General features: G+C 40.5%; 1 protein-coding gene across 4 annotated transcripts in view; it reads left to right on the forward strand.

The window, feature by feature from the left end:
* ccdc93 (coiled-coil domain containing 93) overlaps nucleotides 1-23,569 on the forward strand; it is a 65,625-nt gene that overhangs the window by 16,754 nt on the left and 25,302 nt on the right. For all 4 annotated transcript variants that reach the window (XM_043694006.1, XM_043694007.1, XM_043694004.1 and 1 more), the window contains 7 exons: nucleotides 5,674-5,710; nucleotides 6,171-6,251; nucleotides 7,797-7,847; nucleotides 16,623-16,709; nucleotides 18,201-18,317; nucleotides 19,964-20,026; nucleotides 20,922-20,995. In XM_043694006.1, the coding sequence (XP_043549941.1) occupies nucleotides 5,674-5,710; nucleotides 6,171-6,251; nucleotides 7,797-7,847; nucleotides 16,623-16,709; nucleotides 18,201-18,317; nucleotides 19,964-20,026; nucleotides 20,922-20,995 (510 nt within the window). The remainder of the gene's footprint in view (nucleotides 1-5,673; nucleotides 5,711-6,170; nucleotides 6,252-7,796; nucleotides 7,848-16,622; nucleotides 16,710-18,200; nucleotides 18,318-19,963; nucleotides 20,027-20,921; nucleotides 20,996-23,569) is intronic.

Consider the following 23,569-nt stretch of genomic DNA (forward strand, 5'->3'; position numbering starts at 1 on the left):
AGTAGAAAACGAGATGAGGTCCTGAATAAAGAATTCAGGGAGCGTGCAGAGAAGTTAAATAGGAGGACCTCAAAGGTAGTGATCTTGGGATTACTACCAGTGCCACGTGCTAGCCAGCGTAGAAATGGAAAAAAAAAAGCCAGGATGAACACATGGCTTGAGAGATGAGGGAGGGATTCAGATTTGTTGGAGATTGGGACTGGTTCTGGGGAAGGTGAGACTATTACAAACTGGGTGGTCTACATCCGAACCAGATCGGAACCAATGTCCTTGGGGGAACTTTTGCTACTGCTGTTGGGAAGGTTTTAAACTAATGTGGCAGGAGACTGGGAACCAGAAGAGAAGACAAGTAGGCAGCGAGGTGGAGACTGGAAGAATTATGAAGATAGCATTAATAAAGGGAAGAGTAGGCAAAGAGCAGATGGCCTGAAATGCATCTACTTTAATGCAAGGTGTATAGTGTGTAAGCCAGATGAACTTGGGGCTTGGATTGATGCCTGGGAGTATGACGTTATTGCAATCACAGAGACTTAGTTGAAGGAAGGGCATGATGATTGGCAACTAAATGTTCCAGGATATAGACGCTTCAGACAGGACCAGGAGGGAAGTAAAAGTAGGGATGGAGTTGCATTGCTGGTCAGGGACAATATCACAGCTGTGCTAAAGGAGGACACTATGGAGGTCTTGGGTAGTGAGGCATTATGGGTGGAGCTGAGAAATAAGGGTGCAGCTACATTGTTGGGGCTGTATTACAGGTCTCCCAACAGTGAGCGAGAGGTAGAAGAACAAATAGATAAACAGAGTTTTCGAGAGCAGTATGTCAATAGTCCGAGGGAAGGGGCCATATTGGACCTCGTACTGGGAACGAGCCAGGACAGGTGGTAGAAGTTGCAGTGGGGGATTTCTTTGGGAACAGTGACCACAATTCTGTAAGTTTTAGAATACTTGTAGATAAAGATGAGAGTGGTCCATAAGACATAGGAGTGGAAGTAAGGCCATTCGGCCCATCGAGTCCACTCTGCCATTCAATCATGGCTGATGCGCATTTCAGCTCCACTTACCAGCGTTCTCCCCGTAGCCCTTAATTCCTCTAGACAACAAGAATCTATCAATCTCGGCCTTGAAGACATTTAGCGTCCCGGCTTCCACTGCACTCCATGGCAATGAATTCCACAGGCCCACCACTCTCTGGCTGAAGAAATATCTCCGCATTTCTGTTCTGAAATGACCCCCTCTAATTCTAAGGCTGTGTCCACGGGTCCTAGTCTCCTCGTCTAACGGAAACAATTTCCTAGCATCCACCTTTTCCAAGCCATGTATTATTTTGTACGTCTCTATTAAGTCTCCCCTTAATCTTCTAAACTCCAACGAATACAATCACAGTATCCTCAGCCGTTCCTCATATGTTAGACCTGTCATTCCAGGGATCATCCGTGTGAATCTCCGCTGGACACGTTCCAGTGCCAGTATGTCCTTCCTGAGGTATGGGGACCAAAACTGGACACAGTACTCCAAATGGGGCCTAACCAGAGCTTTATAAAGTCTTAGTAGTACATCTCTGCTGTTATATTCCAACCCTCTTGAGATAAGAGACAACATTGCATTCGCTTTCTTAATCACGGACTCAACCTGCAGAGCAGGTGAAGGCAGAGCAGTGAATGTTGTCTATATGTTGTCCCCCGGTTCCCTCATCCAAATCGTTAATATATAATGCGAACAGCTGTGGCCCCAGCACCGAACCCTGCGGGACACCGCTCGTCACCGGCTGCCATTCTGAAAAAGAACCTTTTATCCCAACTCTCTGCCTTCTGTTAGACAGCCAATCCTCAATCCATCCCAGCAGCTCACCTCGAACACCATGGGCCCTCACCTTGCTCAGCAGCCTCCCGTGTGGCACCTTATCAAAGGCCTTTTGAAAGTCCTAAAGGAAGAGTACTAAACTGGGCCAAGGCCAGTTATATCAAAATTAGGCAGGAGTTGGGAAATGTCGATTGAACACAGCTACTTGAAGTGAAGTCCACATTTGAGATGTGGGAGGCTTTCAAAGATGGTGCATGATAGGTATGTCCTGTTAAAGGCAAAGGATAGGAAGGGCAAGATTCGTGAACCATGGATGACAGGAGAAATTGTATGACTAGCCGAGAGGAAAAGGGAAGCGTACGTAAAGTCTAGGCAGCTAGCAACAGAACAGGCCCTGGAGGAATTTTGGAAAAGTAGGACAAGTTTTAAATGAGGAATCAAGCGGGCTAAAAAGGGTTATGAAATAGCTTTAGCAAGCAGAATTAAGGAGAATCCCAAAGCATTTTATCCTTATATAAGGAGCAAACGGGTTACTAGAGAAAGGATTGGTCCACTAAAGGATAATGAAGGAAGACTGAGAGAATGGGTGAGATTCTGAATGATTACTTTGCATCGGTGTTCACTGAGGAGATGAACATGATGAATCTTAAGATTAGAGATAGAAGTTTGATTAGTCTGGATCACATTGGCATAAGTAGGGAAGATGTGTTGGGTAGTCTAGAGGTATTAAGGTGAACAAATCCCAAGGACCAGATGGGATCTATGAGGAGAAAGTGAGGACTGCAGATGCTGGAGATCAGAGTTGAAAATGTGTTGCTGGAAAAGCGTAGCCTGAAGAAGGGCTTATGCCCGAAACGTCGATTCTCCTGTTCCTTGGATGCTGCCTGACCTGCGCTTTTCCAGCAACACATTTTCAACCCAGATGGGATCTATCCCAGGTTGCTGAGGGAGGCGAGAGAGGAAATAGCTGCGGCCCTGACAGATATCTTTGTGGCATCCTTAAATACAGGTGAGGTGCCGGAGGACTGGAACGTTGCTCATGTTGTCCCCTTGTACAAGAAGGGTAGTAGGGACATTCCGGGTAACTACAGACCAGTGAGCTGACGTTGGTGGTGGGGAAGTTGCTGGAGAGGGTGCTGATGGATAGGATCTATTTATATTTAGAAAAGAATGGGCTTATCAGTGATAAGCAACATGATTTTGTGCGGGGGAGATTGTGCCTTACCATCTTAGAGTTCTTTTGAGGAAGTGACCTAGTTAATAGATGAAGGAAGGGCTGTTGATGTCATATGCATGGACTTTAATAAGGCGTTTGATAACGTTCCCCACGGTAGACTAATGGAGAAAGTAAAGTCACATGGTGTGCAGAGTGTTCTAGCTAGGTGGATAAAGAACTGGTTGAGTAACAAGAGATAGAGTGTAGTAGTTGAAGGGAGTTTCTTGAAATGGAGAAAGGTGACCAGTGGTGTTCCACAGGAGTCAGTGTTGGGAGCCACTGTTGTTTGTAATATACATAAATGATCTGGAAGAGGGCACTGTTGGTATGATCAGCAAGTTTGCAGATGACACGCAGATTGACAGTCCCTGAGGTTTTCTGCTACTCCACCAAAGAATACAGGAGGATATAGATAGACTGGAGAGTTGGGTGGAAAAGTGGCAGATAGTTTTCAACCCAGGCAAATGTGAGGTGATGTATTTAGGCAAGACTAATTCTAGAGCGAGTTATGCAATGAACAGAAGAGCCTTGGGAAAAGTTGATGGGCAGAGAGATCTGGGAGTGCAGGCCCATTGTAGCCTGAAGATTGCTGCACAGGTGGATAGAGCGGTCAAGAAAGCATATAGTATGCTTGCCTTCATTTGATGGGGTATTGAGTATAAGAGCTGGCAAGTCATGTTAAAATTGTACAAGACGTTGATTCGGCCGCATTTAGAATACTGTGTACAGTTCTGGTCGCCACATTACCAAAAGGATATGGACGCTTTGGAAAGGGTGCAGAGAAGGTTTACACGAGTATTGCCTGGTGTGGAAGGTGCTAGCTATGAAGAGAGGTTGAGTAGGTTAAGTTTATTTTCATTAGAAAAAAGGAGATTGAGGGGGGACCTGATTGAGGTTTACAAAATCATGAAGGGTATAGACAGGATGGATAGAGACAAGCTTTTTCCCAAGGTGAAGGATTCTATAACGAGAGGTCACGCTTTCAAGGTGAGAGGTGGAAAGTTTAAGGGGGATACATGCGGCAAGTACTTCACACAGAGGGTGGTGGGTGTCTGGAATGCATTGTCAGCAGAGGTGTTAGAGGCAGGCATGGTAGATTCATAAAAGATGCGTCTGGACAGATGCATGAGTTGGTAGGGAGCAGAGGGATACAGATGCTTAGGAATTGACCGACAGGTTTAGACAGTAGATTTGGATTGGCTCAGGCTTGGAGGGCCGAAGGGCCTGTTCCTGGGCTGTAAATTTTCTTTGTTCTTTCTCCGGCATGATCTCACCAAATGGTGGAGCAGACATGGGTTGAATGGCTGCCTTCTACTTCAATATCATATTGTTGAGTAACATTGGAGGACCATGGCAAGGACTATCATGGCAAAATCAGAGTCAAAGGTTATTATTTTGACTTTTGATCATTGGCAGATTGAAAGCTATTTCTCATTGAAACTATTACTGTCATCTGTTTAACTTGGAAATAGACTCAAATAATAAAGCTATCCACAGTTTACAAGGAAAGCCAATATTATTTGCAACAGTGTTACAGTAGATTTTGATATGTAACCTGGAAGTATAAGGAACATAGTTGCTTAGCAGAAATGAAACTTGTCATATTTTGTCATATAAGAAATTTTGCCTTATTCTGCCGTATAAGAAATTAAAATAGATTTCCAAACACCAGTTAAAAATTTGTAATTTAAATAATCTATCTTTGTATGTGTTAATTTTTGACTGGTACTCAATATGTCCAGCAACTGATCTAGGTTACGTTTATAGTTATGTGCTGCACTGTACCTGCCAATGTACTGCATTGAGATTTTGCTTATGTTTCTACACTGCGCAGAGCTCTGCATACTGGGTAAATGCAGTTTAGTGCTTGAATTCACTGAACCACTGAAATTTTTAACTTTGACTGCAGTGATTATATGATACTATTTTAACTTTTCACTTGCATTTGTAGTTGTCTTGGTTCTCTGTGTGCAAATATTTCCATTGATAAGTAATCAAGATTGTTATTGGCTGTGAAAGCAATGGTATGGCAAGTGGTTAATTGACTATGTAAATTAGCTAGGCAAAAATAAGGACTGCAGATGCTGGAAACCAGAGTCTGGAAAAACATAGCAGATCAGGCAGCATCCGAGGAGCAGGAAAATCGATGTTTTGGGCCAAAGCCCTTCGTCAGAAATGTAGGCAGGGTGCCTCTAGGGTGGAGAGAGAAATGTGGGTGGGGAAGGGGGGGGGGTTGGCGCTGGGAAGAAGGTAGCAAAGAGTACTATAGGTGAATGGGGGTGGGGATGGAGATGATAGGTCAGAGAGGAGGGCCGGGGAAGGTAGCAAAGGGAATAATGGGTGGATGGAGGTGGTAAATTAGCTGTTCTGCTTATTAACTGCTTAAAGTTAGATCTGCTTGGAAGTTGTTTTTAAATGGTGCGAGAATAACAGTGATGCTTGTTACAGCACTTGAATGCTGAATATGATCTATATTAATTAAATCAACCTTTTTAAGAGCAATTCTCCTGTCCCAGAGGTTGAGACACTAATACTGCACATCTTGAGCTCTCCAGAACCCTACTTATACAGTGGTATGATACTCAACTAATTGTGTTTTTGATCATCTGAAGAATGTCCATATTTAATATTGATAATTTTTCTCCATCTTTCTATAGTAAGTATGGTTTCAGCAAACAGTCAAAAACAGAAAAGGTGAGAATTAAATATGCGTGATGTTTATTCATTATGTTACATACTGTAGTTTGAGAATTTTTCATTTTGTTTGCTTTGTTCAGCATAAAAAAGACTATCCGTTAATTTGAGTTTCTTTTCAGTTAAAATATTGAGTTTTCTTCATTATATCTTAGATTCCCATAGTAAGAAATATTTCGGAAATTTTAATCTTTGTTTCTTCCCAGTGCCACTGAATTTTAGTTGAACATCAGGGAGTGCTAGTTTGTGACAATTTTTTAATTTGTAAAGTGTCATTATCTTAATAGGTTATCAACTATTTGTATCCTTAAATACTCTAGTGTCTTATTTCAGGCTTGAATTGAAGTTGCCAGAAAGGAAAATTGTAATCTTCTATTACTAACATGACCAGATTCTTATCTTTTTCTGTGTGTCACTTTGAAGAGACCTTGCTCATTTGCACAAAAAAATTTTGTTTTAGAGTGAGGGCAACAAAGGGACGCTGGGCACAGAGCTGGCAACTGATGTATCTGAGGAAGATCATCTGCAGGCTGATGAAGAGGTACTTTATTGTGCGTACAGCCTTGTAATGAGAAATATCTTTAAACTTTTGCCTTTTTATTTTTCCAAATACATTTACATAATTCTTCAACTATACCATCAGTTAGAAGCAGAGGCAGCAAATAAAATTCAAATTCATGTTTTTTTGATACATACTTTTTCTCATTTTAGACATTAGGTTTTATTGATAGTACTTTTTTAAAACTTGAACAATGGAATTCAAATAGAGTAAAGCAGGAAATAAAGTGCAAGTTGGACTGTGTTGCCTGACTTTGAGGGCCAGACTGTACTCTCGAAAAATTAGAATTGCATTAGCTTTGTGTTAATACCTTTTAGCATGTTAAGCCTAGTTTAGTAACAGGTAAATTAATCGTTTGTAGTGGGTAGATTGCATATTTTCAAGAAGCAAGAGTTGGCCATTCAGCCCTTTAAGGCTGCTATACAAATGAATGATTATGGCTAATATGATTATAATCTCAAATCGATTATTCCTGCCTACTCGAATAACCTTTCATCCTCTTGCTTAACACGAATCCATCTGCCTCCATGTTAAAAATGTGCAAGAGTTCTGAACAGTGATCAGAATCTAGATTCTCCCATAAAGGAAACATCCTCGCCACCTCTCCACTGTTAACACCCCTCAGGATCTTTGTTTCTGTCGTCCTCTTACTCGCCCAAACTTGAGCAGACAAGAGTCTAGCTTGTTCAACCTTTTGGATATAAGACAGCCCTGTCATCCTAGATATTGGTCAGAAACCATCTGAACTACTTCCAGTACACTTGTATTCCTACTCAAAGAAGGTGACCAGTACTGTGCACAGTACTTCAGATGTGGTCTTAGCAGTACCTTGGATAACTAAAGCATAACGTCCTACTCTTGAATTCAATTCCCCTCACACTAAGTGCAAACACTGAATTAGCTTTCCGAATTCTGTGCTATATCTACATACAAATCTTTTGTGATTTGTGCAACAGGACATCTGGATTCCTTTGCAAACATGAATTTTTTTACTGGAGGGTTTCCATTCTAAACAGCAGGGGATAGAAGTTTAATCGAGGTCGGTAATTCTGGGACTGCTCAAGCCCCGGGGAAACACCAATCGGTCTCCATTATTCTCGTTCCCCAGTTTTTGTTTGAGGTTTTTGAACATACATCTGATATCATCAAACTGTTCAAGTTTTGATTAATGTATTGTTGTCACACATACTGAGATGCTGCAAAAAGTGGTGTTTTATACAGGTAGATCCTCCCATACAAAGTGCATCAGGGTAGCAGAAGAGTGCAGAATACAGTTACAGTCACAGATGGTGCAGAGACAGAGAAAGCAGAATTAACATGTATAGAGCAGTTTGCTCTTCTACATTACAAGTCAATCACTTGATGTGGGATTAGAGTAACTAGCTAAAAATGTTAGGTAAACTATTTGATTATGGAATTTAGATTGGTCAAAAGTTGAATCTTGTACAAATAGAACACATCTTACTGCTGAAAATATTAACAGATTAATTTCTGGATGAATCATTCACTTTTAACATTTCTCTACAGCTTCGCATTAAAAAACTGATGACTGGAATGACAGTGATGGCAACTGAAGAGGTAAAGGATTGAAGTGTTAAAATGCCTTCTATGTGTATATAATATGAAAGTAAATTCAGTTAGAGTTTTTTAATCCTTGATTTTTAGACGTAATGACTTTTTTTGTATATTACATCGCTTCATCAAATTTTTACAAATAAGCTACATAACAAAATCATTTGAGGGTAACATAGAGGGGTTTGGGAGCTAAATAGAAACTCAGTGCCATATTTTGAACTAACAAGGTTAAGGATTACCTGTTTCTTTCAAATAACCGAAAAGTAGTTGTAGAATCTGAAGATTCTGCACTCCTTTAATCTCAAATTTTGATTATCTTTTAAAATTCAGAATTTTTCTGTTTTATGATATCAGTACACTGCTAACTGATTACCACTGTATTGGGGTTTTACATATAGACAATTTGAAATACCATGTTTTTTTGTATCTGGACTCATTCATCAGTAAGTTTCCCCAGAACATTGGTGAGTTTTTGGAAACGCTTCATATTCTTTTCAACATAGTAGCATTACAAGACCTAACAAAAATCATTGTTTTCTATTCTGTTGGTACTCATCAAAGAGTGTTCCATTTTTAATTTGCTTTTATTTCTTCCATTTATAGTAATGAATAGGAGTGCATCATTAATTCAATCCAGATCTTTCTACTATAGTACTTTGTGATTAATTAAACACTTATTCTGCAATAATAGTTTCTTGAATCTGTCATTAAGCAGATGTTCGTTTTTGTATCATGTTGCATTTTCCAGATTTCTCTCCTTGTGTTCTGTATTTTGTTTTGAGTCTTATTTTTTTGAGATCATGAAATCATTTAGGTGGGTAGGAAATTGCTGAATTAAAATCATGTCAGCACTTCTTCCGCTCTAGTTCATATAATTTTTGGCATTTAGTTCCTCTAATGATTGAAAATATCATTGCAAGCAAAGTATGACTCTGACTGAAAATCAGAACATGTTATGCAGGTAGTTCTATAAAGCCATTGTTATATTAAAGTGAAATCTTGCTTAATAGAAATAATGGGGCCTATGGAAAAAGAGGGGTTGGGGCAGGCATGTAAAAACTATCACTCACAGTCGCTCTGAAATCATCCAAAAATTTAACACAAAGTATAATTCATCCTGAATGAAGGTTAAAATTATATTTTAACAAAATAAAAGTAAGTTTAACAGTGTATTTAAAAAAAGTAAGAAAGCTGTTATCTGTACAATACTTCCCACAACTGCTGTGTCAGCAGCTGACATCAGCGCATGTGTAGAATGGCACAGAAACTTCCACACATGTGCAGAACGGCACAGACATTGGTGCATGCGCAGAATGAAACGCGCGAACAGATTCCTGCTGGAATTGTGCTATTGCCAGCAGAGGTAAAGTTCCCCAAAATACCATTCCCTAATTCTTCAGTGAGGTTCTGGCTAAATCATACTACCGAAACACGCGTTATCCCGAAACTACCTGTATGTACTCAGATTATGGTAGGTATGGTGCAAAGGCCACCCACCCCTTACTGAAAGCTTGCAATATTTCTGACTTTTCCCAGTTCTGATGAAAGATCATAGACCTGAAAAGCTAATTGTTTATCTCCAGAGTTGCTGCCATAACCACCTATGTATGTATAACATTTTTCAGTTATATTTTGGTTTCTTGCTTTCTCCGTATTCTGCTTTTCAAAGTCTGTGGCATTATTGGTCGAACTAAATTGCTTGCACACCCAAAATTCTTTATTACACAAGTTAAGCTTCCAGTCTGTATTCTTGCAATCCCAAAAACTATCTGTTTCTACGTTCGTTAACTCTACTTGCTTCATCCCATTTGATGCAAAGACTTCTGCATGTACCATTGTTGGGGCTGTCATACTTTAAAGTTTTATTTATTAATTTAACAAACCGCACTGCAAAGTTAATAAATACTGAAAAAATCAGATTAGAAACACTGCCTACTAGAGGCAGTACTTCAAAATATTCTGCTCGTACTCCAGTTCATCACTGGTACTACAGACTACATTTGTGCTGACTTTTTGCCACCCCAATCTCAGTCGAATATTTTAACATTTGATCTGTCAGCAATTCAAATTTAATTTGTAATCCTTGTTAACATTCAATGTCTACACCTTTTTTTTTCAAATGCACCCTTGAGAAATGGCTGTTGCTAGTAAAAGTGTTTATTGTTCATCTTTAGTTGCTGTTGGCTGATACGTAATATTACTAGGCCATTTCAGAGAGCAGTTAAGAGGTTGTGACATTGAAATGGAACTGGAGTCACAAATGAGTGAGACAAATAAAGGATGTAGGTTTTCCTCTTTAATGTGCATTAGTGAAGAAATAAATATTGCACTATTATAGCTCCTAATGGTACCAAGTGGTGTTTTTCTAAACTGTGTATTCAGATTCTCAAACTGCCATTCGTGTGTTCTCTGGATTGTTTGTTTGGTCTGATGACCATTGTTACCAACTAACCCCCAGCTCCCACTCCCAATCTCTCTAATCGCCTACTGAGGTGGTATGGGCTGAGGTTTGAAACAGGAGGAGAGGTCACTGCTGGGAGATTTTTATAGTCCTCCGCAGAGTTCCAGGGTTGTGGAGGAGAGGATCGGCAAAATGATTCTGGGTAGGAGTGAAAGGAACAGGGTGGTCGTTATGGGGGGCTTAAACTTCCCCAACATTGACTGGAAATGCTATAACTCTAGTACATCAGATGGATCAGTTTTGTCCAGTGTGTTCAGGAGGGTTCCTGACAGTTTGTCGAAGGGCAGACAAGAGTGGAGGCCATACTAGATCTGGTGCTTGGTCATGAACCAGGCCAGGTGTTTGATTTAGTTGTAGGTGAGCACTTGGAGAAAGTGACCATAATTCGGTTACGTTTAGTTTAGCAATGGAAAGGGATAGATATATGCCAGGGCAAGAGTTCTCGACGGGGAAAGGGCAATTATAATGTGATCAGACAAGACCTAGCATGCATAGAATGAGGTAGCTAAATGCAGAGGATGGAAGCAATCGAAATGTGGAGCTGGTTTAAGGAACAGATATTGCATATCCTTGATAGGTATGTCCCTGTCAGGCAGGGAGGAAGTGGTAAGGGAACTGTGGTTTACTAAACAAATTGCATCTCTTGTTAGGTGGAAGGAGGTGGTTTATGTGATGTTGAGACGAGATGGTTCAGATGAGGCAAGGGAGAGTTATAGTTTAGCTAGGAAGGATTTGAAGAGACAGATAAGAGCAAGGATGTGAATGAAGGTAGGGCAGTTGACATGGTGTATGTGGACTTCAGTAAAGCCTTTGATAAGGTTTGACATGGTAGGCTTTTGGAGAAAATGCGGAGGCATGGGATTAGAAGATAGAAAAGTACGGTACAGAACAAGCCATTCAGCCCACTATGTTGTGCTGAGGATTATTCCTAACCTAATCTGCGCATCCCTCAATTCGCTGCTGTCCATGTGCATGTCCAGCAGTCCCTAATGACTGCTTCCACCACCACCGTTGGCAATGCATTCCATGCATTCTCCACTCTGCGTAAAGAACCTACCTCTGACATCTCTTCTATACCTTTCTCCTAATATCTTAAACTATGACCCCCTCGTGCCAGTCAATCCTGCCCTGGGTAAAAGTCTCTGGCTATTGACTCTATCCATGCCTCTTATTACCTTGTATACCTCTTATCAGGTCACTTCTCTTGCTCCTCCTCTCCAGAGAGAAAAGTCCGAGCTTAGTCCACCTCTCTTCGTAAGACAAGCCCTCCAGTCCAGGTAGCAACCTGGTAAACCTTCTTTGCACCCTCTCTAAAGCCTCCGTATCTTCCCTATAATAGGGCGACCAGAATGGGACACAATATTCCAAGCGTGGTCTTACCAGGGTCTTTGTAGAGCTGCAGCAAAATCTCACAGCTCTTAAACTCGATCCCCCTGTTGGTGAAAGCCAAAAGACCAAGGCTTTCTTAACCCTTGGGTGATTTAGCAGTTTAGATTAGAAACTAGCTTTCTGTAAGAAGGCAGCGAGTGGTGGTTGATGGAAAATATTCAGCCTGGAGTCCGATTTTTCATGGTGTGCCACAGGGATCTGTTTTAGGATCACTGCTGTGTGTCATTTTTATCAATGACTTGGACGCAGGCACAAGTGGATGGGTTAGTAAGTTTGCAGATGAGACTAAAGTCGATGGAGTGATGGACAGTGTGGAACAATGTTTTAGGTTGCAAGGGAACTTGGATAAACTGCAGAGTTGGGCTGAAAGGTGGCAAATGGAGTTCAATGCAGGCAAATGGAATTCAATGCAGATAAATGTGAGGTGATTCACTTAAGGAATAATAGCGGAAGGCAGAGTAATGGGTCAGTGGAAAGATTTTTGCTAGTGTGGATGTGCAGAGAGATCTTGGTGCCCATGTACATGGATCCCTAAAAGTTGCCACCCAGGTTGATAGTGCTGTTAAGAAGGCATAATGTGTTAGGTTTTATTGGTAGAGGGAATGAGTTCCTGGGCTGTAATGTCATGCTGCAATTGTACAAAAAGCTAGTGTGGTCACACTTGGAATTTTGTGTACAGTTCTGGTCGCCCCATTACAGGAAGCATGCGGAAGCATTGGAAAAGGTGCAGAGGAGATTTAGAACATGGAACATAGAAGAGTACAGCACAGAACAGGTCTTTAGGCCCACGATGTTGCGCCGAGACTTAATCCTAATGTAAAATATAGTAACTTAACCTACGCACCCCTCAACTCACTGCTATCCATGTGCACGTCCAGCAGTCGCTTAAATGTCCCCAATGACTTCGCTTCCACCACCACTGCTGGCAACGCATTCCATGCATTCACAACTCTCTGATGTCTCCTTTATACCTTCCTCATAATATCTTCAAACTATGACTTCTCATACCAGTCAATCCTGCCCTTGGGCAAAGTCTCTGGCTATTGACTCTATCTATACCTCTTATTATTTTGTACACCGCGATGATGTCTCCTCTCTTGCTCCTCCTCTCCAGAGAGAAAAGTCTGAGCTTATTCAACCTTTCTTCATAAGGCAAGCCCTCCAGTCCAGGCAGCATCCTGGTAAACCTTCTTTGCACCTTCTCCAAAGCCTCTCTATCTTTCCTACAGTAGGGCGACCAGAACTGGACACAATATTCCAAGTGTGGTTTCACCAGGGACTTGTAGAGCTGCAGCAAAACCTCGCAGTTCTTAAACTTGAAACCCCTGTTAATGAAAACCAAAACACCATATACTTTCTTAACAACCCTATCCACTTGGGTGGCAACTTTGAGGGATCTATGTAGTTGCAAACCCAGATCCTTCTGTTCATTCACACTGCCAAAAATCCTGTCTTTAACCCTACATTCAGCATTCGAGTTCGACCTTCCAAAATGCATCACTTCGCATTTATCCAGGTTGAACTCCATCTGCCATTTCTCAGCCCAGTTCTGCATCCTGTCTGCAGTAGCCCTCGATACTATCGACGGCACCTCCTACCTTTGTGTCATCTGCGAATTTACTAACCCACTCCTCATCTAACCCATTTATAAAAACTACAAAGAGTAGAGGCCCAAAAATAGTCCTGCGGGACCCCACTCAACACTGTCCTCCAGGAAGAATACTTTCCATCTACAACCACTCTTTGCCTTCTGTCCGCCAGCCAAATCTCTCTGTATCCAATACTACTTGATTTTATGAATGAGCTTACCATGCAAATGTCTTGCTGAAATCCATATACACCACATCCACTGCCTGACCGTCATCGACCTGTTTTGACACCACCTCAAAGAACTCAATAAGATTTGTGAGGCATGACCCCTCACAAAGCCATGCTGACTGCTTTTAATCACACTATGCTTTGCCAAATAGTCTTAAATCCTCTCCCTCCGAATTCTTTGCACAACTTTGCTGGCTACAGACGTAAGACTGACTGGTCTGTAATTGCCAGGGATTTCCCTATTAACCTTCTTGAAAAGTGGAACAACATTTGCCTCCTTCCAAACCTCCGGTACGACTCCCGTGGAGAGTGAGGAGGCAAAGATCCTCGCCAGTGGCTTAGCAACCTCCTTTCTAGCTTCCCAGAGCAGCCTAAGATAAATCTGGTCTGGCCCGCAGGACTTAACAATCTTAATGTTTTCCAAACTTTCTAGCACATCAACTTCACCAATCTTGATCTGGTCATGACTGTATCCCAGCTCCTCTAAGTTTTCATTTACAACAAGTTCCCTTTCCTTGGTGAAAACCATAGTAGAAAACTCATTTAGGGCTTCCCCTATCTGTTCAGACTCCACACACAAGTTCCCTCCGTTTTCCCTGATCGGCCCTACCTTCTCCCTGATCCATTCTCTTATTCCTCACGTATGAGTAAAACGCCTTTGGGTTCTCCCTAGTCCTTCTCGTGCCCTTCCCTGGCTCTCCTCAGTCCATTTCTGAGCTCCTTTCTAGCAAGCCTGTAATCCTCTAAAGCTGTGCTAGATCCTTGCTTCCTCCACCTTACGTAAGCTGCCTTCTTCCTTTTGGCGAGAAGTTCCTCTGTTCTCATCGTCCAAGGTTCCTGAATCTTACCCCTTACCTGTCTCAGAGGAACAAATTTGTGCATCACTTGCAACAACTGCTCCTGAAGTAGTCTCCACATGTCTGCTGTGCCCTTTCTGTGGAACAATTGCTCCCAGTCTGTACTTCTCAACTCCTGTCTGATAGCGTCCATAATTTCCTTTTCCCCAATTAAATATCTTCCCTCGGTAACTGCTCCTTTCACTCTCCAAGGCCATGCTAAATGTGAGGCAGTTGTGATCACTTTCACCAAAGTGCTCTCCCACCAGTAGATCTGACACCTGTCCTGGCTTGTTGTCGAGCACCAAATCCAAAATGGCCTCTCCCCTCGTCAGTCTGTCTACATACTGAGTAAGGAAACCCTCCTGAACACACCTGACAAAAACGGCTCCACCCAAACCATCTGCACTTAGGAGGTTCCAGTCGATATTGGGAAAGTTGAAATTACCCACAGCAACAACCCTGCTACTTTTGCATTTTCCAGAATCTGCCTGCCTGTGAGATCTTCAATCCATCTACTGTTAGGTGGTCTGTAGAAAACCCCTAATGTGGTGGCTGTTCCCTTGCTGCTCCTAACTTCCACCCATACTGACTCAGTAGACAGACCTTCCTCAACAACCTTTGTTTCTATAGCTGTGATGCACTCTCTGATTAGCAATGCTACACCCCCTCCTCTTTGTTTTCCACACCCCCCTTTTCTTTTTAAACATTCTAAACCCTGGAACATCAAGCAACCATCCCTGCCCCTGTGAAACCCACGTCTCCGTTATGGCCACAACATCGTAGCCCCAAGTACTGATCCATGCTCTAAGTTCATCACTCTTATTCTGGACACTCCTTGCATTAAAGCAGACACACTTTAACCGGTCCCTTTGTTTCATCGCGTGAGAAACCTTCCTGATAGATTCAATATATCCTGTCACTGTCCTGTCTGCAACTGACCCCCTCTCGGACATGTGGTTCTGATTCCCACCCCTTGCCCAACTAGTTTAAACCCTCCCAAATCGCACGAGCAAATCTCCCACCTGGGGCATTTGTACCCCTCCAGTTCAGGTGCAACCCATCCTTCATGTCCAGGTCCTATCTTCCCCAGAAGGTATCCCAATGGTCTAGGTATCTGAAGCCCTCCCTCGTGCACCAGCCTCGCAGCCATGTGTTAAGCTGCATTCGCTGACTGACTGTTCCTCATCTCACTATCTCGTGACACCGGTAGCAAACCTGAGATCATTACTCTACTCTTCCTGCTCTTCAGCTTCCAACCTAACTCTTACCAGAATGTTGTCTGGTCTGGAGGGAAGGTCTTATGAGGAAAGGCTGAGGTACTTGGGTCTGTTCGCATTGGAGAGAAGAAGGCGAACAGAAGATTTAATGGAGACATACAAGATGATCAGAGGATTAGATAGGGTGGACAGTGGGAGTCTTTTTCCTAGGATGATTACATCAGTTTGTAGGAGAGACATAGCTGCAAATTGAGGGGTGATAGATTTAAGACAGATGCCAGGCAGGTTCTTTACTTAGAGAGTGTTAAGGTCGTGTAATGCCCTGCCTGCCAATGTAGTTAACTCAGTCACATTCAGGGCATTTAAACAGTCTTTGGATGAGCACATGGGATAGTGTAGGGGGATGGGCTTAGATTAGTTCACAGGTTGGTGCAACATCGAAGACCAAAGGGCCTGTTCTGCGCTGTAATGTTTATGTTCTATACTGATTATGTAAGGAGAATTCAATGATTGCATCCTTTTAATGAGTATACCAATCTACTTTTAGTCCAAGGATTGAAGGGACTACTTTTTAAGGAAAGCTTTCTTTCGAAAGTGCCATAATGTTATTTTGTTGGAAATAATATAGCCACATGCAATTTCTTCCAGCACTAATCCAATCTGCCTCTTCAACCTTTCTCCCACATCAAAGAAAGTGCACCCGTTGACTGTGATCACAGAAAGCCAGGAAATCTATTCCAATAATAAATATCCTGTTAAATGTCAGGAATTAGTTACTCCACATACATTTACTTTGTCCCTGTCAGGATATTATTTTAGAAACTTAAATATATTTGCCATTGGGACTGGTGTAAAATATGTAGGTTTTTTTTCATCCTAACAGTGCCATATAGTATAAATTATAAAAATATATTTCATTTTTGAATGTAGCCCAGTGGCGTAAAGCTGTTTTACCTCTTCTTACCACTTGTAAGTGTTGATTTTTAATAATTGTAACTATCTTTTGAATCTTTGTGGACCATGTCTTGACATACTTACTCCATATGACTTTCAGGGAAAACTGACTGCTAGTACAGTGGGTCACATTGTAGGGCTACAGTCAGAAGAGATTAAGCAGATTGCGTCAGAATATGCTGAAAAGGTAAAGTACCTTATTATATCCTTTGGGCGTTCCACTGCATTTCATAAGTGTTAAGTCATTAGTCATGCATAGGCAATTTGCTCTGTACATAGTGCTATAAATGGCAAATTTAGATATATGGAGAGTTTTTTTTTACTTAAGGCTTGTTTGGTTGGGAGTCTGGCAGATTGCTACAAGTTAATGACATGAGATTTAGGACTGTGTTTATGAACAGATTAGAATTTGGTTTAGCACATAATCTGAAACAGTATTTTAAGAAAACTACAGCCTCAGGTTGAATAATAAATGTGCTTGCATTGAGAATACTGGAGCTAGATTTTTTAATTACTTCATTTAAGGCTATGGTGATGTTTTAAGGTAATTCCAGTGTTCTACTGCAAAGGCTGGAGTTGGAACACTGGGGCAATGTAAGTTGTAAAATATGAAGTTAAACTACGAATGGACTGAGTTTGATAGGGTAGATATTTTCAACCAAATTAGGAGATTCACCTGCGTGTCACAACAAAGGTGTGAAGTGAAATCTGTTTTGACAGTCTCGATTGAATTTCTTACAATTGAATCCATAGTAATTTTAAGATATGTCAGTCCAGGAAGATTGTTGCACTGGAAAGTAAACATGTTATATTTTTGCAATGTCTTGGTTGGGTAAATTATTACTGATGGCAGCAATGTAAATTTTACAGTTTAGCAATGTAGCTTAGTGAATGCAGGTTAGAAAGCTGCATGGAGACTCTGTGTTAAGATTTGTGCAGCAGAGCTTTGGGTGAATTCTGGTTTACAGAGGATAGAATGTGGAATGCTAACTAGGAATGCATTTGAATAATGAAAGCTGATGTTTGAGGATTTTGGCAACATATGAACTGAAGCAGAGTCAGTGTTGGGCTGTTACAGGAGCAGGATGGAATTCTACTTGTGATTCTAAACATTGCTGGAGTGGGGTGTCAAGTTTGACAGCAGTGTTGCAAAGTGTCTGACATTTGCCGGTGGGAGAGATGGGGTTGGTAGCTAGGTACAGGTGTTTGTAGTAAGTGGCTTCAGAATCCCCACTATCGGAGGAGATTTCTTGCATGTACACAACTGATAGTTGGGGAATAAAATCTAATTTGGAGACACTGGAGGTGTTAAGATCGACATTGGAGTTGGATGTTGTCTACATTCTTTGTTTTTGGATGATGCTACTGAGGGGTCATGTATGTGTGAGATATTGGAGGTGGCCATGAATGGATGCAAGAAGTAGTACTTTAGGTGTGAGAAGCCTGTCAGGCAATTATAATGCCCACTTTTTATCGAGCTTTTCGGATTCCAATATATTCAAAAATAAATAGAGCTTTCCCAGTTTAAAGAACCATGCAGGATTATGCGCCAGGAAACATTCAGAATTCATCACAATCACTTCATTTGACAATAGTTAATTCAGCATCTTTGATACTTGGAAGCAAACAGATGTTGATAGTAGGTATTGGAGTAAAGTGGCAATTTTTATAATTGCAGCAATCTGAGTTTTCAGCAGAGGATCGTCCTGAACGACTTGGAGCTGCTCAGCAACATCGAAGACAAGTCGCATTTCTGAATAAGCAAATCTTGCAGAAATCAAAACAGTTGGAAGAGGTAGGTTTGTTGAATCCAGTCTTGGTATGAAATTCTCCTGTAATTTGAGTTCATTCATGACACCAGTTTACTGCATATTGATCAAAACGCTGAAATGATAATTACTGAATCAGTTTTGGATAATGTGTTAGATTTGGATTCCTTTAAATTAAATAAGGGTGTATACCTTGATCAGCCGATCTTATTGGTTTTCTATTTTCAAAGTGGATTTTTCTCATCTTAAATTCTAGCATTAGTGATTTTTTAAAACCATTTAAATTGACATAGTAGCAGGATAAATATAATTCATCAACGTTTTATGTTTTAACAGGTTGTCTATAAAAAGCAAAATCGACCCAACTTGTTTTAGTTGTTCTTGCTGAAGACTAATATCATGACAATTAGTTTGAGATTAAACCTGTTCTTTGTGGATGTTGAGGTGATTGAGATGCAGCAAAACAGAAATTTAAGGTGAATGTTCTAGATTAGTCAATCATCAATGTTAGAGTGAAGGAAGACTGCACAACGAGTAAACAAGAATATTTAGAAATGGGAAGGAGAAGAGCTAAGTATTTTATAACTGAAATGAGAATTTTGAAGTCTGTGTGTTGAAGTATGGGAAACTGTTGGAGGTTAAAAAGGAAAGAGAACATAAATTGGATTTGGAAAAGGGTGGAGCTCAGGAAGCAACTTAAACAGACAAAGTCATGAAATGAGGGTTTGAGCAACTTTAAGCAGAAATTATATTTTAGAAATAGGAATTTTTTTTATAGAAGCTATAAGGGTGGTATGTGTGCAGGCATCCAGGAAGTTAGATTGAAAGTGATCAAAACATTTTGGCAAAGATGAAATGGAACGTTTATCATTTGTAGTTACTATTTCCTAAAGTGCTGACATGTTCATGATGTAGACTTAAAATAAGTAGGTGGCACAGCAGATTCAAAGTTAGTGAATGTTGATAGCTCAGTTGACAGTAGGATTCAAAATACCTGTTACAAACATGCTGCACAAAAGCTAAGCACAGTTGAGACTTGACTTTTTTTTATTTTGGACGTAAATCTAGTATAAAATAACCAGGCAAGGGAATAGGTTGAGAAGGAGAGTCCTTCGTGGTAACTTCCCATCTCGTGCGTGAATTGAACCCATGCTGTTAGCATCACCAACTAACCATCCAACCAACAGTTAACTGACCCCCTTGTGACATAATACATTTTGATAAAACTCCAAGCATGCTTGCATGTTCACAGCTGCTGATTGAAAGCAATTTGTTGGGATTGTACTGCCAGAGTCAGTGAAGTACACATTGATTTCTTTGGCCTGCCATTTCATTACCAGTGCAACTAGGCTTTAATGGAAGTTAACGAGCTGTTGGGGCCTTTTGCAAGGTCTGCTCAGTCTTTAAAGTAATGGAAGGATTAGTCAGTCTAAATTTTTAAACCACTTGAGTTGGGTGGGTTGTGGTAAATTAGGAGAGGGGTATAAGCTCAAAATTAGGTTAGATGTAAAGTACTTTGTGAAGACTATTGATGTCCAGAATAATTTGTATATATGTTCACTACAAATATGTAGAATGCAGCTGTTAACTCATGGATCACAATAGTCACTGTATATATTATTGCCCCATGATGTACTAAAATTATTGAACTTTTTTATTATTTTAAAAATAGCTTCAAGTGAAATACAGTGGGATTCAGGCTACCTGTGAAGAAGCAAAGAAAAAACTGGTGGAGGTAAGATTGCTATGTTTTAGGTAACTAACATACCAGCATAGAAAGTAGGAGCAGATATAGGACATATTGACCCCTCGAGCCTGTTCAATATGATCATGGCTGATCATTGAGCTCAGTACCCTAGTCCTGCTCTTCCCCAATATCTCTTGATTTCTTTCATCACAAGAGCTATATCTACCTTCTTGAAACAGTGTCTAGTAATTTTCAGTCAACCTGTCAAGTCTTTGCTGTCTGTTTGAAAAATAGTGCTCTTAGTCCCACTTCCTGGCTCTTTCCCTGTGTCCCTGCAATTATTTTTCTTCAAATATTTATTCACTCCTTTATCCTAACCAGATCTTACTACAACCTCTGTTACATGTGGCAATCATACCCAAAAAGTCCACTGTGTTTAAAATAAAATGTATTTTTTCACCCACATGTAACGTCTTTTTTGCCAGTCAAGTTAGTGCTGTGGAGCTCCTGATTACTGATGTTTATGCTATTGGCAAAAGCAGTGGTTAAAAGTGGATAATCTTGTAAGCTGGTTGGCAGAAAGGATAATGAAGCATGTTGGATAGTTTGTTCACTTTATTAAAATTTCTGTTGGGCATTGAAACTGTCAAAGTTGCACTGATTTGGAAATGTATTTGTCAATGCCACAAAATTGATGTTAAATCGTGTTACAGTTTGCATATTTGTCAATATTGTTTATGTACTGTCCAAATTTTTTTACAAATATTAGAAGGTTTATTTGATTATATGTAAAAACAAAGTAGCAGATCTGTGATCTTTGGGGTGGGGGGAACAACTTTTCAACCCATTAGTTTGTTTTCTCTCCATGGACACTGCATGACCTATTTTCAGCATTCATTGTATCTAGTTTACATATCATCTCACTAAGGTTTTCTACTGCCAGGTCGTGAATTATGGCCAGAAACTGGATAAAAAACTGTCTGCTGTTGAAATTGCAGAATCCCAGGCTGATTCTGGGTATGTGATATTCGCATATTTTAAGTCTTCATATGTTTTGTAGATAAGCACCTTTTACTTTTCAATACAATTTCAATTTTTATTTCATGCAGCATAGACAGAACCCTGCTTATATATTCAATTGGTGTTTTACGTATAAAACAGGAGCAGGGGTAGACTATTCAGTACTTTGAGCCTTTCTGATTCGGTAAGATCATGGCAGACCTTCGTTTCAAGTTCCTAATTCTCATCTACACTCCATAAGCTTGATTCCCCTGCTGAAGAAGAATTTATCCACCTCTGTCTTAAGCATTCAATGTTCTTGCCTCCTCTATCTGCTAAGGCAGAGTTGTATATGTCGCTGACAGAAAATTTAACCTAGACTCTCTGCTGAAAAGAATACCTAAATTTCATACACTATAAAGATTAATGTAACTTCGATGCAAATAGAGTTGGTAAATAAATAATTTGGAAATAAATTCAGAAAATTGTAAAAGAGAAGAAAATGGACATGTGACATGTTGGTTGCAAGAGAAATTCAAAGCTTTTTGTTATCCATATGATGCATGATAGGTAGGCTTAATACCGTGGTTGCAGGCCAGTGGAATTAAAACTGTTAGAAGATTGCATTTACAAGTTTGTTGCCCCTATCTGAGAAGCGACTCTTCCACAAAGATACAGTGGAAACTTGGAGCTCTATAAAACTACAGAACATTTATTAAGTACTTCTAACTACTAGAAATATCTCAATCACTGTCTTTCAATATGTTGATTTCTGTAACTAAACCCAAACATTATTACACGGGGCAGTTTGTAGGTGGCCAGTTAAAACCGCATAACATCTTCACCACACCTCTTGACGTAGGGTACCTTCTTATAATCAAGATTAGAGTGATGCTAGAAAAGCACAGCAGGTGAGGCAGCATTCAAGGAGCAGGAAAATAGACATTTCGGGCAGAAACCATTCCTGATGAAGGGCTTCTGCCCAAAACGGTTGATTTTCCTGCTCCTCGGATGCTGTCTGACCTGCTGTATTTTTCAAGCACCACTCTAATCTTGACTCTATCTCCAACATCTGCAGTCCTTTCGCATACCTTCTTGCAATGTTAGTCTTTGAAGTATTGTTGAACCAGGGGTTTCTTCAGGCTTTTTATACATAAGTCTCTGTTCCAAATACATGCTTTACATGGAGTTATGCATGCACGTGACCAATCTGAACATTTTGTCTAAATGTATGCCTTCTTTGGACTTATCCATACATGTGAGCAATCTCAAACATTTTGTCCAAATTTATACCCTACCTGATAGAGCCAGCAGTTCCTAGTTTCCTGCAGTTTTAACTCTTAGCAGATCTGACTGACTCAGTATAATTCCATTCACGTAGCAGCCTTGTTTTAGGCTCATACCAGTTCCTGTTATTTTCCTGTTATCTCCAGCCTTGTCCAACAAAGTCGTGACTGGGCAAAAAAAAACAGATCTCGCAACTTTGTCCAATGCGTATGATTAGATTCCCTACAGTATGGAAACAGGCCCTTCGACCCAACAAGTCCATATCGACCCTTTGAAGAGTAACCCAACAAGAACCAGTTCCCTACGCTATATTTACCCCTGAATAAAGCACCTCACACTATGGACAATTTAGCATGGCCAATTCACCTGACCTGCACATCTTTGGATTGTGGGAGGAAACCAGAGCACCTGGAGGAAACCCATGCAGACATGGGGAGAATGTGCAAACTCCACACACAGTTCTCTGAGCTGGGAATGGGTCCCCTGGTGCTGTGAGGCCGCTGTGCTAACCACTGAGCCACCATGCTGCCCAATATATACATATTTTGTGTTAAAAGGAAACAAATACAAATGAGTCGTCTGGATCATGATTAGAATCCTGGATATAATTGAATCAATACAATTTAACTTTTTTTTAAGAACTTGTGCATCTTATAGTCTGAAAAAGTTGTGAAGTTGTGCCTGAGAGCTGGAGAATAATGACTACAAGTGTGAAGCAATGTCAGTCATTTCCAACAACTCAATTTATCTAAGATTGTATAGTACAAAGTACTCTTTCCATATCATTTAGTTTTCAATGTTTTCATGTTTTGCTTTATCCTTGTGAATTAAATAAACACACTGGCTTTCCATGTTTGTTTATCTTCCTGTGCTTATATTCCCACAATAGTAGCAGTTTAGGAATTATTTGGCTCTGCAAAACATTCACATATGTGAATAGCAAAATACTGTGTAAGTTGGAAATAAAAACAGACTGTTAGAAAGCACTACAGCTGAGGTAGCACCTGTGGAGTGTTAACTATTAACATCTTAGTTTGATGACCTTTCATCTGCAAGCATATTAGCTGTGATATTCAATTATTTAATCTTTTAATTCTGATGTACTTGAATTTTGCTCCTCAGCAGACATGCTTTTACCTTTTTAAAGTATGTTAATTGATAATCTATGCACATCTTTTTATTCATTTCTGGGATGTGAAAAATCACTGGCCAGGCCAGCTGCCAATTCCAGGTTGCCCTTGAGAGGTTATTAAGTTAGATGTTACAAAAATGAAGGTAATTATTCATGTAGTGTTTTAATGTTCT

Source organism: Chiloscyllium plagiosum, chromosome 7 (genome assembly GCF_004010195.1).
Source record: "Chiloscyllium plagiosum isolate BGI_BamShark_2017 chromosome 7, ASM401019v2, whole genome shotgun sequence".
NCBI lineage: Eukaryota > Metazoa > Chordata > Chondrichthyes > Orectolobiformes > Hemiscylliidae > Chiloscyllium > Chiloscyllium plagiosum.